This window comes from Podarcis raffonei, chromosome 6, assembly GCF_027172205.1.
Source record: "Podarcis raffonei isolate rPodRaf1 chromosome 6, rPodRaf1.pri, whole genome shotgun sequence".
Taxonomy (NCBI): Eukaryota; Metazoa; Chordata; class Lepidosauria; order Squamata; family Lacertidae; genus Podarcis; species Podarcis raffonei.
In genome coordinates this window covers 39,910,590-39,925,306 of record NC_070607.1, presented here as the reverse complement: position 1 = coordinate 39,925,306, position 14,717 = coordinate 39,910,590, and the positions used below count along the sequence as shown (strand labels likewise).

Genomic DNA, 14,717 nt, shown 5'->3' with positions numbered 1-14,717 from the left:
ATTGAGGTTTTCTCTCTATTCCAAAGCGAGAAAACCTCTATTTCGCTCTATTTCCCAGATGTCATCTATTCCAAACTCCTAATGCAGGGGTCTTCCTGATGTTGTAGGACTCTAACTTATACCAGGCCCAACTAGCATGGTCAATGGCCAACTTTATCTGAAAGGCCACAGGTTCCTAAGCTCTGTCCTAATGCAAGGCACAGCTACTCCATCCACTCGTATGCTAGTCACAATCAAAACAGGATCACATGTCACAAGCATAGAACAAGTTTTCTGCAGAAGGCCACTTGCAAAGCAAATTTCTGTGAACAAGCCAAACCTCAGATTGCAGGGGCAGACACAGAAGAAAAAGAAAAGACAAGATTTAACTTTGAACAAAATTTCTTCTCATAGAGTTGCCTGATTTTGCTGCAGAATTCTCACTGCTGGAGAGGAACAAGCTGCCATGCAATTTAAGAAAGCATTATATTTGCATTCTCTCCTAGATATGCATGCCTCAAGCCTTAAATATGCTGATCTGTGAGACCGTACACACAAACAAGACTTGTCCACAAAGGGAGAAACCTTCCTGATTTAAACAGGCCAAAATAGCATCACAGAAACTGAGCATAAGGCACATTGCAAGCAGTAGTTTTAAAATAATTTCAGTGAAAAAATTGTTTTACACTAGCAGATGGTTGAGATCCTTTAGTGGTCTGTTTTTACAGGTACCGTAGATACTGGACATTTTGCAACTACTTTTCAAGTTGAATGGTGTAATGAATGAATGAAATGACCAAAGGATTTTGGAAAGAGAGAAGTTACTCCAAGGACTGCACGATAGTGTACCCATTGGTTTCACTGGTGCTTCCCAAACACTTGCGCTTAAAATTTAAGCATTCTGACACAGTTTCCTCAAACACACACCATGTGAATTAATGGAAGCAAGTCCATTAATTGCAAGGAAACTTACTTCCAAGTAATGGGTAAAAGTCTAGGCTCTAGGGTCTATGGAGCTTTCTTGTGCAAGAGAGGATTTCTGACCCCTTAAGTGGCAAGCCTACGCCTCCTTACCTGGGAGCAATTCCCAGCGAACTCAAAGGGGGCCACTTCCGAGTAAATGCACCTAGGATGGAACAGTGCACGCACTATTGAGCTAAGGGAACCGGTGGCAGAATATTACATTTCGGGAAAGACCCGTCCTGCGCCGTGCAGCAAATCTGCAGTCGCCCAGTTACATCCCCCCCCCGTGCCTCCTGCTCTTCCCCACCCCCTTCCATTCATCGCGGCGTCCGCCTGCAGAAAGGGCTCGCACTGCGCAGAGAGCTCCCCTCCTTTTCTCCTTCCTTCCTGCTGCCGCTGCGGTGTTTGGAAGGAGGCCTAGTCTGCTGGCAGCGCTTTCCCGGCCGGAGCGCGCGCTGAAAGGAATTCCTGAGGCCGCGATTGGTCCAGCGCTGGCCTCCGTGAGAACGGACCTCCTCCCCGTGTGTGTGGCTCCTATGCAAATTGCAGCGATTGCGGAAATCAGCGGACTGGGAAGCGGGGGAGGGGAAGTCTGTCGAATCGATTGCAACTTCTGCAAAGTCTAACACAATCCAACGCACACAAGGCAAAGCCAGGGAGAGAGAGAGAGAATCTGAGAACCCAGCCAACCCGGCTTGGATCTCTTTCAAAAACAGAGAGGCTAGAGAGAGTCCATCACAAATCGTTTTGATTCGGAAGGTGTCATTTATTTATTTATATTTTAAAAAGCTTACCCAGCAGCTTGGCAATTAACTACCTTTTAAAAAAAAATTCTTTATGATTTTCAGTTGCTACAAGTTTATTTATTTTTTATGGAAAAGAGCAACGTGTGAGAACTAATGATGAAGCCCATTGACTCGACCTTTTAAAGTTTCTCACGTACTCTTTATTTACATTGCAATGGTACGTGGACGCGTCTTCTTCAGCCTTTTATTTCCATGCTTTCAAAAACGGAAAAGAGAATGTGGTTGACGTGAGGTTTTAATGGCTATTGTATTGCAGATGTTTGCTTTGTAACCTGTTTTAATTGCTGCAAAGTAAGGTTTAACGGACTGCGTTTGCCGGTGTGCGCACTATATACCAGATAAGAGGCAGAGTGGGTGGGTTTTGCTGCGTGCACTAGACTTTTCTCCCCCCCCCCCGCCCCCCAGCGATCTGAGAAAACCGCTGAGCTTGCTCGGTGTAACCCCCCCCCCAAAAAAAAATATGTACGTGCTCAGCTCTGTAAAAAGACGTCTGGGATCGGCAGCCAGCCCAACACAAAAGGAAGCGTCTAGACTAGGGATGTAATTGACAAGCCCATTCTCTAATCAATGTAGCAAATGTCTATGATGGACTAGAGCGCCATCCAATAAGAGAACAGGCTGGATGTTGTAATGTTCGAAATATCCAAAGTGGAAGGAGGTGGAAAAGAGCGAGTGGCGTTCGTCCCTCCCTCTTCTCTAAAGTTCTCTCTGCTCGGCGCACCGAGGGATAGTTGGTAGCTGTCAAACCAGCGCAGAGCTATATAATACATTTGGATTTTGCTGAGAGATCTGTAATAACAAAACCAAGTTTTCTCTCAGTGAAAGTGCATGGCGCGATCAGTTCTGCTTAACGTTGCATTCACCTTTGTGCTCTGTGATTGAAACCCTTGAGCGTTTCTGCAGGAACCTTGTCCCAAATATATACTCTGCTGTCGATATTTCTTATGCAGGAGAGATGACACCAGTGAGGCCCCCCCCTTTTCTGACTGCGCTGTTGTTTTTGTTTGTTTGCTATTTTATTCTGGTGTGTTCCGATCATCGCCTGGTTCGAACCACTGTTACTCGTGATTGGGGGCATCCTAAGATATGAAAATGCTTTGGAGGAATCGAGAGTGTCCCTCCCCCCTTAACATGATTACAGGTCCCACTGATTGCACGGGGATTTACTCCCAAGTAGCCATGATTAGGGCAGAAGACTTCAAAGTGCTTTGGAGGACCCTGCCCTGTTGAATTCTTCTTCATGATCTCTGTTGCAAACTATGCTTCTATGCTTGGCCGTTGGAGGAGTCCCTCGAACGTGTGTATGCACTGCGTATTGGGTAGGCACGTCTGGAGTTTGTGACCCCCCTCTTCATTTACTGGGACCAGTCAAAGATAAACACTTTGAACTCTCGTTGTTGATCTGAGCTGCAGTTTTAGGCACTCACTTGACTACCGTTTAAATCAGTGGGACTCAGAAGTGCTGAACTCTGAATCTCACCCAGCGAGTGAAATTTGCTTATGTGAGGAGGGATTGTGAGAATTGTAAGATCCGTGTGTGTGTGTGTGTGTGAGAGAGAGAGAGAGAGAGAGAGAGAGAGCGCGAGAGAGCGTAAACGCGCGCACGGGTAGGTAGGTGGCATGATATATATTCCCTCTCTTCTCTTTCCTCCTTCCTGCACTGAACTCCAGAGAATTGGGAGAGTTAGAACTTGCTGGTTGGGAGCCAGGCTGGCTGTCTTTCTCTGGACCGGAGCTCTCAGTAGAAACCAAGTCCAACATAACCAACCACACACTTGCGCTCGAAATAGCCTCTGGCAGCCCTTTCCGGTGTAAAACCCTCGCCTGCAGCCATGCAGGAGGTCCTTGAGTCCTCGAGCTGGCCAAGGCCAGGGCTTTCCGAAACGCTTCGGGAACTTCATCGCAGACTCCTTAAGTCCGCTCTTCTAAAGCGGAAGTTTGGACGTCTTCTTCGCGCCGGGCAATGGACGCCAACGGGGCCCCCAGTTTCTCAGCGGCCAGGGCGCTCGAGTAGGCAGATCTCGCTTTAAGAGCCAAGGCAGCGAAATCCCCACTAGAAAAGTAGCTGCGAGGAAACTACCCCGCTCTGACTTCTTTTTTCCGGGGGGGGGGGAGACTACCCCCAATTGCTTTAAAGTAAAGAAAACTGCAATTGGGGGAGGGGAATGGCATGTAAAGTATCGACTAGTCGTGACTTCACTTGTCATTTGCCGGTGGTCGAGCGACTCTGCTCCGGAGCAAGCTCCCGCTTTCGACCAGCGGAACTAACCCCGAGGAAGTGGTTTAAAGATCTCTCTTGCCTAAAAAGTTTTTAAATCATATTAATGCGATTTCCCGTTAAGTCTCTCCTTGATATATATTCAAGATGGTCCGTATAAGTGAACCCTCCGCGACGTAATTTATATATCTAAGAGGATTTCACCGAGGCTGGCGAGGTAAAAGTTTCTGCAAATAAAACATGGCAAATGCAATGCCGGGCAGCGTGCCAGGTAGAATATGGATAGGAGGAGGGCTCACGGCAGAAAGTCTCTTCACAGAGAGACATATACCATTTCACGGTAGCAGCAGCAGCCTATAGCACTTTTCGAAGTTCCCCTTTTAAAGAGACAACGTTGGCTTCAGCCAGATCTTCGTCTGCAATGTTTTTAATGAAGCGGGATCCTCTAAGTGTATTTGACCGCCTCTCTCCCTCTCCCCCGCTTCTTGTTATATCTCTTTTTATACCCTCGGGACGACGGACTTCCCCTCCTCCCCTCTGTGGGGGAATCTTCCTGAGGAAACCTTTTCGGGGGCTTGAAGCGAGGTTTGCGCCTCTTTTGAGGAGGGAAGCTTAAAGTTTATATTATGTTTGTGCCTTGCCCAGCTACACACTCGTGTGTGTATGTTTATGGGGGATCCAGAGGGCGCGCGCGGATGTGAGAGCATTTTTGTGTAGGCTTCTCGGGAGGGGGTGGGGAAGGCGAGGAGGGAGCGGATGTGCAAAGGCTCAGTGCCTGAACTTGGATGCAACGTCTGCCTAGAGGGCGCAAACAATCATCCCTCGTCCAAAAGTCTTACGAAGGGCGCCAAAAGTTACTTAAGATAATATTCCTAACCACAAAGAGCTGGAAATCGTACGGCAAAGCCGTCTGCCAGCGACGGCAGCGGAGCCAAGGGCCCGATCCTGCCTCGCTGACAAATTAGCCTTCCCCTGTCTGCTTTGTGGATTAAGGGGAATCTTAAAACATCTCCCTAAGCATTCGTAGGGATGCGTATGTGTCTGTGTGCGCGTATGTATGTATATGGGATGAATACACACACACAGAGAGGATTAATGTTTTATGGCACGTGAGACTGGAAAAAGGTGAAAAACATTAGTATATGTGTAAAATGATTGTGTTCTCTCTTGCTAAAACATATCCCACAGACATTTGGGTCTTATAAAGTACCATTCCCAGCTAACTTGTCTGCCTAGTCATGCCACCGTTCACACTATTCGCACAACTATGCTGTAAAGTCAGGCTGGGCTACAAGTCTGTGGCTAAAGCAGTGGTGCATTTATTGCCCTGTTCACATTCTGCTGTCAGTTTCAGGACAAACACCCCTTTCTCAGTGTTTGCAGCAGCATCTCTGTACATTTTGAACAACTTATGCATGGTGGCAAATGCGGTGACTGGTTGGCCTAGCCTGGTTAAGAGTAGGCACATGCAGGACTATCTGGTGACTGCTATGTGCTGAATTGGTTGTGGGAGCAGCAGTATGTATACAATATGTAGGGAGCACAAAGGAGGTCAAGGTATGACTACCATTGGACCACCAGCTACTCTTGGGAGGGAGGGGCAGATGAGTAAATAAAGGAAAGACATAGCATGCTAGGGAACAAATTGAAAGTCGTAAATCATAAGTGAGGTTTTTTTTTAAAAAAAAACCAGTACTTTAGTCACTTCTTTTTCCTCAGTGTTTTAGCTTTTTGTAAGACTGTCAGCCAGAAAGTTCTCTCAAGGAAACTTGGAAAGCTGAGAGATCCCAGAAAATGTTTAGTTGGGTGTGTTTCCATGTCATTATATCACTGACAGGTATTGGGCCATTCTTTTTATTCTTTTTTTAAAAGGTATGAATGAAAACTGAAGGTAATTTTGCACTTAGCTTAGACATCTGCAATCCACAAATGATCATTTTAGTGAAGCACTCAACTTGGGAAAAGGAAGGGCCTCCAGGAGATAAAAGTGATATAGCGACTTAGGCCTCCTCTCTTAATAGCCTTGGGCAATGTATTTTCCTCTAAAAGTCCTTGCAGTATTTTAAAACATTCTTAAATTTGAAACACCTAGATCTCTGGTCCACATCAGAAGTCATGCATGCTGAATGTGGTGTGTCTTGTGGTATTCTCTTCCTCTTTACGTGTGTTTTTTTTAATAAAAAAATTATGAATGGTTGTGGATATGCAAGTGTCTGAAAGCTGCAGCATTTGGGGAAATGAAAGGAAGACTAGAGAGGATGCCACTTAGGAGACTGAAGAAAGACTAGAGAGAAAATGTAAGACTCAATAAAAGAAAAGTTGTCTGACTGGAAACTTTCCAAACCCCCAAAACCAAACCTTTCTTGTGCCAAAACAATGCATTATAAGATAAATAAAGGACAGAAGGCTCAATTCAAAGTTGAGCAACTTTAAGTAGTAACTTTATTGCTTGAGGGTTGCAGTGCAGTTTTGAAGCTGTGCATTATTAGTAAAATAAGCATCCTTGGCTATAAAGTGCCCTGAGTTTTGTTTTTTAACCGACATTCAAATGCCAAGAGCTAGAAAGTTCTGAACAAATGTGTTTGGCTCTGCTCTCAGCTGGTGATAATGCTCTCATACAAAGCAGTCCATACAAATATATCCACAATTAATAGAAGCCGCACACTTAATGCCTTATTAGCCTTCATATTTAAACAAAACAATGTAGAAAGCCCCACCCATTAGAGCTTTACTTGGGGACACGATTTCTAGAAAAACAATTTGCAAAGTTTCAAATCCACAGTGCGCCGCGACTTGTCTGCCAGCCCTTAGAAAAATGCTCTGTATCTGTATCTATATGCTTTCTATGGGTGCTACTGCTACTGTAAGATTTCGGAAAGCCTCTTTCCGCATAAGACGAATGGCGAAAGTTTAGTCCAAAGTCCTTAAGACGATCTCCTTGAAGGTCTTGTGGATGAGGGTGGGGGTGGAGAGAGAAGTGGGGGTGGGGGAGAGCGAGAGCGTTCGTGGAGGGGGAGGGGAGCGCGAAAGCGGCAGAAATATGGAAAAGTAGTTTTGTTTGCTTAAGCACATCCTGCAGAGCCTCTCGCCGCTCGGGAGCCCTGCCTGCAAACGGCTCCTGCTGCCTGCGCTACCCAGTAATGCACTGAGAGCCTGGGATCGGGAGGGCTGGCCGAGCAGTAGCACCGCAGCCCCCCTCCCCCGGGCAAGGCAGCGAGCGAGCTGCTGCTGCTGCTGCTGGCGGAGCGGTGCAGAGCGGAGCAGCAGCAGGAGCAGGAGGCGCGCGGGCAGGTTCCCGGGGAAGCTGGAGGGAGCCGGGCGCTGTCGAGAGGCTGCCCGGGCTGCGAGCGCGGGGGGAAGTGCGCGCTATGCCTTTAACGCCCGGGCACAGGAGACATGTCTAGCGTGTAGGCTAGGGAAACTCTAGGCGGGGTTAAAGTTCAGCTCATGGAGCTGATCAGCGCTGCTGGCTGCAGTTGAGCAGAGTTGGAAATGTGAAAGCAAGAAGCAGGCTCGGCTCTTCCCCCCTCTTTCTTTTTCTCTCTCTCTCTTCTCTCTCTCTCTCCCTCCCTCCCTCCCTCCCTTTCTCTCTCTCTCTCTCTCTCTCTCTCCCTCTCACTCACACACCTCCAAGCCACAAACCCCCCCGCAGCAACCATGTATTCTCCTCTCTGTCTTACCCAGGTAAGAAGCTTCTTCGGATTCATTGGGGGGGGGCGAGGAGGAGGGCAAGGGGCTTCTCTGTCTGTCTGTCTGTCTGTCTGTCTGCTCGTCTGTCTGTCTTGGCCGGGGGTTCGGGGGAGCCTGGCGGCGGGAAGGGGGCGCAGAGGGCGGGAGGACGAAATCCCGCGGGCGGAAAGTAACTTTTCTTTCCCACTCGCTTGCATTCCTGCTCTTGCACGGCCATTTGTAGCGACACATGGCTAATGGCGCCTCGTTATTAAGGGTTTAATTAATATTGGGGTGCGCAGACGTCCCTGCCGGAGGGAAGGGGGATCTGGCGGAGGGGGTCGCGCCGAAATCCCGTGTGTGCGTGTTCGTGTGCGCGCGTTCGAGGACGATCTGCACGTGTTTCGCAGTCGTGCAACCCCATTACATGCTTGGTCATCTGAAATCAATACTCACTGTTTGTGCTTCCGAGGCGACGAATGCATGCAAATGGAGCAACACACGACATAGATACAGTTAGATGCTTTCTGTTTTGTTTTTAAAGTGTAGCATTGAGTAGCTGCGTGCTGCATGCATCTCTCTCTCCCCTCCCCATTGCTCGAGCTGCATTGCTATACCTCCCCAAACTCCTCGCACACTTTTTGTTCAGCAGCCTCGAATTTGTGTGGCTGGTGCTTTTGCAGCGGCTCCCTCGGTTTGAGTCTCAGGCGGAGACGTAGTGCCAGAGAGAGATGCATTGCACCTATGCCCAGGGCTCTGGCCCTTCCAGACATTGCACGGGGTTTTTGCACGGCTAGCTGGATGTTTCAGGAACCCCCGGGCGTTTCTTAGCCGGAGCCCCTCGTTGCTGCTGCTTCGGTTCCTGCTGCAGCGCCTCCTGCAGCGCCTGCCCTCCCGCTCCTCTCGTGCACCAAACCCAGCTCGGGATCCTCGGCGGGCACTGCAGCCCTTGCATGTCCCTGCCCAGCGATCCCAGCCCAGAGGTGCCTCCCCGGCTGCCTCCAGTGCGCCTTGTCACTTGCTCGGGTGTCACGTTCGCCTGGGGTTGTTTCCTTTGGGAAGTTGGGCTGGCAACGTCCTGCTTGCAGAAAGGGGAGGCGGGGAAGGCAGTTTCTTCTCGCATAAAGTTGCTCGACCCCTTTTGTTTGCAACGCAGCAGCTCTTAAGTTCTTCGTGGGCTGGCAATAATTTCGGACCTGATTCCCACCCTACCACTCCCACCTCGCACCCACCTCTCCAGATCCCGTTCCGATTACACTGCTCTGAATCGGAAGGGTTCTGTTCCTGACGCCTATGCAACACATGGGAAACTGCTCCCTAAGACTTCGGACAACTTTCCTTTCTAACCTCAAACACGATCCTACCCACCCCCGTGTGGTGCCCCCCCCCCGGCCAAAGAAAACTTTAGGGCAGCGCCAAATCTTCAGATAACAGTCGCACACCCTATCTTCTTTCTCGGATTTATTTCCACAATTTAGAAACATAGCCCCAATATGTATTCATTTATATATATACGTGTGTGTGCCTTCCCTTTCCCTTCTCTTTCTGCAACTCAGTAATCTTGGTTGGAAGTTTGTTGCCTCCCAGTCTTACACGGTGAAAGTTTCTAGAGGATTTAGATAAAGTTCTTTCATTACCATTTCAAGACGTCTTTCTGGCACAGAGTGCTGCTACCCACCTTCAGTTAGCAGGATGTGATGATGATTTGGGGGTGAAACACTTGGGGACCCAAGCGTCCAATATTATTTCCTGCCTTTGTATGGGTTTTGAAGTGCATGTGTGGGTTCCTTTTAAAAGAGGGCTTCACAGTGGATTTTGCAAGATGACCAAGTAAATGCTTAGGTGTGGATAACACTCAGTCACTGACAGAGCCTTGCTGCCTAACCTGTAATCCATGAACTTGCAACCAGAATTGGTACACAATGCAGCTTAACTATGTTAACAACCTCAAAGTCGATTATAGGCAGATGCCACAAACATACACTGGAATGTGTTTGGAGCTTCTGTACATCGTCCGAAGACTAGATCTAGTGAAAAGTTTTGTCTTACTTCATGGAGAACTCAACCCAGTTATCCCCCCCTTTTGATTTATTTACACAGGGTAGTACAGATCTCCCACTCTTTAAAACACATGCATACACCTACCTCAAGCTGCCCACTCTCCCCCTCACCACACACACACACACTCGTATGCATACTGTATCTGGGTATTCTGGTTTTTAGTAGGCCCAACCATACAGCATGCAGATTTCAGATAGTTATAGCACATATAAAAAGGAAATCTTGACATAAGAGACATTCTGCTGCAAAGCGCTCTGCATTCTCATTGCACATTTGGAAATAGCGTCTAGGTATTCAAAGGCGTCTTTATACAACCCACCAAGAGTGTTTCGAATATAGAACTAGATACATATAAACCATAAGTTATACTATTAGGAAAGGCTTAAGTAGTTGTATTAGCGTTTCAAAACCCTTGTCTCCTTTAAATTTGTCTAGTATGATTTAAAACATAATCATAAAGCACATATACCCGGCTAATGGAGCTGGAAGACTAGGACAAAGTACCTGTTAAAGGGTTATCTACTCCGTGGCCCCCTCCACACCACTATAGGTGATTTACCTACTTGCTGTTTATCTGACATTGTCCTGGCTTTACATTAACAGCTCATCATAGATGTGCAGGCAAATATACGTTGGCCTATGGTTTATAGAAGTATTGATGCTTTGAGAGTTTATAGAGCTGACTAACTTTCAAACGGAGCAGCGCAAATGTGTTTCCAAAGATTGCTATAATGTTGCATGCTTTTATTTGTAGAGGGGCTCAGATTATTTTTCCGGTTGCCTTTTCTCATTTGCAGATATACACCAATTATTTTTTTTTGTTCTGTGAGCCAAACTTTAGCTGTGCAGTTGTGGCAATGTGCTTGTTGAAGCGCAATACTTACGAGCCGCAGAAAGGATTTATAAACTCACTTTTGTTATCTCCCCTTACCCAGCCTGGCAAATAATAATGGAAGATGCATATGCTCTTTTTAAAGCAATCTTCCTTGTTCAAAATGCAACTTACTGAACTTTATGAGAAGTTTTGGTTCTAATCCTAACTTAGGACAAAGACCCCATTACCACTTTTTGAATTGGCGACTTTTAATCTTTTAAAGTGATTATGCACACATACCTGGACATTTCTTAAATTCACCAGGAAAACCTTGGTAATTGAAGAAACTGTAATGTAACATAAAATATAAAGCTGTAATTCATCTCAGTTGTTGGATATATATTATTGCTCCTTTTCTAATACCTTCACAGTGAGATTTTGGAGGCTGTCTTTTTAAAAAGGGTATATTTGTACATGAGGTAGAATTATTTTGAAAAAGCAGTAAACCTCCCATCTACAATCTTGACAAATCCTATTTGCTTAACAGTCCTTATATCAGCAATGATGGACCTCTTCACTGTATCATTATTTCAAGGCCATTTGGTGGTTTTTGAAGCTTTTACATAAATCTTTTAGCTATTTTTTACCTTTTTCAACCATGCGCTATTGACTCGGCTTTACAATAGAATAAAAGAAGTATAGTTGGGAAGGAGTTCAAGTTAGAGCCAGGAAGGACTGCGAGCATACAAGGTTAGTTAATAAAATGTAGAAAACAGTTTTTAGGATAAAGCCAATATCTGAAGTGATCATTTATTTTGCAGTGAATTACTTTAGCAAATGTTTTATACAGCATAGAAGATAAAACATTATAAAAGGCCCCATTTGTGATGCTGTTGACTGTTCTGAACTGTGTCTCTGTGTGCGTGTGGAAAAGGCCTCGGTGTGTTGTATCCTGCGTAATAGTTTACTTTGCTCTTAGTGGCAGCCTCTATTAGTGATACATTTGGTGTGTGTGTGTGTTTTTTTAAAGTTCATTTTTGAAAATGCAAATAAGCATTCTGCCTTTGATCTACTGCTGTTGAAACTGCTATTCTCCCAATATGTCTTTTGTACTTCTTTGACATATAAAGCTGGGTTGTTTCAAGGGAGTGTCAGAAATCATCATTTTGTGAAATGTCCATTTTATATATTAGGCCCAGCTAAACATTCATGCAAATGCCTATCCCTTCCATTCCCAGCAATTTGTTTTGGCCCCTTTATGTACTTTCTAAGAATCTTTTCTACTGAAATACGTAACAAATTGTCATTTGTCTGTTATATTTTAGATACAGTATACAGCAATTAACCATTTGCGGTCCAGAGAGGCCCACAGTTTTTGGAATCATTTGGGCGCTTTTTCTTTCTTTCACACCTGTATTTAATTGAGTAGAAAAGAGACCTTGCAAAGCGTTAAATAGAGATGCTTCTTTTTTTAAAAAAAAATGAAATTATTTTGGTAACGGTTATAGTAACACATTTCATAAATTAAGGAATTGCACGAAAAAATAAGTTGCCAACTTCTTTGCTACATAAGTATGTGTACTTTTATGCATGGGAGAAAGTCCATGTTTATAAAAACATATGTTGACAGTGATAGCACCTCTTCCAAATGCATGCCAGTTTCAGTAGGAGAAATAATCACATTTCACAGCTGTGTGTTTACAGGATCAGATATTTTAATAGCATATATTTTTCTATAGGTACTTCCATAACTAATTGCATGCATATAAATAATATACATAATGATTATAATACATTTCCAATGACCTGTATGGCCTTTGCAGCATTTGCAGTGTGCACACCTTTATTTAAAAGTTTGATCCATGACCTCTCTTTCAATATGTTCATTGATGTGGGAGAAACGTTTAAATGTCTTTTTCTATTTTTATAAAAGGGCAAATTAAAGTAATACGTATAATGTCAATGATTTATTATCCACATTTTATTACATTGTACAAATCTAGGTGTTTTATTTAATAGCTTTCTGGATCTGTATACAAACTTTCTAGCTTCCAGGGTTCTTTTTGTCATTTAAACAAACATAAGTAAAAGAGAATTGTACTCGCGATGTGTTATATACAGTTTTCGTTTTATATATAAAGATCGGAGAAACCTTTCAGAATTCCACATTTTGAGGATTTTATTGCATAGGTTTAGAAAATGTGATAGCATTTTAAGTTTCCTTACTATTAAAATAATCATATATTCGATTCTATTTACATAATCCTAATTTGAAATTCTGTTACATTACAGGTCGATACTTTAAAATACATTTTAGGAAAAGTTTGTACTGTACATCAGGTTTGACATACCAGTGCTAATTGGCATCCAGATGTTTAGGTTTTGCCAATTCGGTGGGCATATGCTACAGTGGCCGCACCATTCACAGAAGGGTCACGGAAAGAGCAAAGAAATATATCCCTGCTTTCAGTTGGGATTAAGATCACAAAAAAACTTATTGCCAACCTCAGGTTACTGATTCTGGACTTGTCTATTGACTTAAAGGGAACTATTGTAAAGTCAGTGGTTTCAGGCTTATACCCTTACATCCTGATCCGAAGTACATTTGCTTAGAAGTCCATCCCATGGATTTTAGGAGGACTTATTTCTGAGCGAATGTGATTAGGATTGGCATGCCAGGATGTTTTCAACACTTGTGTTTAAGCGGTTTTGACTTATTATTTTTTTCTGAATGAGGCCTAGTGCCTACAGAAAATTGGGTTACTGGATATGTTTATGATTTTACCTGGTGTATCCACTACAATGATTTGGTCCTCCCTGTGTTCTGATGACTTAAAATTGCCTGCTTGTAAGTTATGACGACTATTAGTGAAACAAACAAAGCTTTTGCGGTGCTAATTATTCCTTCTTATAATTCTTCGTTTTAATTCCTTCCAGGATGAATTCCATCCCTTCATTGAAGCACTTCTTCCCCACGTCCGAGCATTTGCATACACATGGTTCAACCTACAAGCTCGAAAGCGAAAATACTTTAAAAAACACGAGAAACGCATGTCAAAAGAAGAAGAGAGAGCTGTGAAGGATGAATTGCTAAGTGAAAAACCTGAGGTCAAACAAAAATGGGCGTCCAGACTTCTGGCAAAACTACGGAAAGACATCAGGCCTGAGTATCGGGAGGATTTTGTTCTAACTGTCACGGGGAAAAAACCTCCATGTTGTGTTCTTTCCAATCCAGACCAGAAGGGCAAGATGAGAAGAATTGACTGCTTACGCCAGGCAGATAAGGTCTGGAGGTTGGACCTTGTTATGGTGATTTTATTTAAAGGTATTCCGCTTGAAAGTACTGATGGCGAACGCCTTGTAAAGTCCCCACAGTGCTCAAATCCAGGGCTGTGCGTACAGCCGCATCATATAGGGGTTTCTGTTAAGGAACTCGATTTATATTTGGCATACTTTGTGCACGCAGCAGGTAAGTGCCTTTATCCCAAGTTGTTCAACTTTTAATGACTTTTCAACCAAACGATTAGGCTAATCTGTGCTTGCATCCACCATGCTGGTTGGCAGCGTGGCTGTGATAGTGGTTGAAGTTTAACCAGTAGTGGAGAGGATATAGACATCCTGTGTTGCATTGCAAAGCTGTTAACAAAAGGTGATTGCAAAAACATGAGGGGTTTTTTACATTGTAACCTAACATTCTGCCTTTTTGAAGCTTTTTCATAAGGACAGAACTGTAGTATGAAGATGGAGACTGTATGTACAAAATATTTCTAGGCCTGGTTAAAGATTGGAAATGAGGGTGCTGTGTATTTCTGAGTGATTATTTTGCTCAACATGTTCAAAGTCCACTATTTTGTGACGAAATCAGTAATAGCTATAAAAAAAACTTACAAGCCCAATCTGTAATACAGTATGGTTAAAGATCCAAAATTTGGCCGCTTTAAGAAAAAACACTGAGCACGCAGTGATGACTCCTCACAGATACACAAACTGTCAATTTTAATTGCCATGGGTAAGAAAACACCTGCCTAATGAAAGAGGGGGAAACAAAAAGTTCCTGGTAACCTCCGTCTGTGGGTAGAATATTATTGCTTTTAAAGGATGGGTTGCTAGTTTAACACGTGAGATTCAGGAAAATGGATCATGCATTGTTTGCAACTGTACTTCTGGCTGTGACTATCATATACCTGCCACTAGTAACAGATAAGTG

At 44.4% G+C, this 14,717-nt stretch overlaps 1 protein-coding gene across 11 annotated transcripts in view; it reads left to right on the top strand.

Moving 5' to 3' along the window:
* The window catches only part of NFIA (nuclear factor I A), a 409,131-nt gene that overhangs the window by 116,218 nt on the left and 278,196 nt on the right, over positions 1-14,717 (top strand). For 5 of the 11 annotated variants that reach the window (XM_053392231.1, XM_053392235.1, XM_053392230.1 and 2 more), the window contains exon 2: positions 13,448-13,979. In XM_053392231.1, the coding sequence (XP_053248206.1) occupies positions 13,448-13,979 (532 nt within the window). Of the gene's footprint in view, positions 1-1,824; positions 1,906-7,068; positions 7,651-13,447; positions 13,980-14,717 lie in introns of those variants that run through there. The other 6 variants (XM_053392237.1, XM_053392233.1, XM_053392240.1 and 3 more) reach the window with 4 other exon arrangements.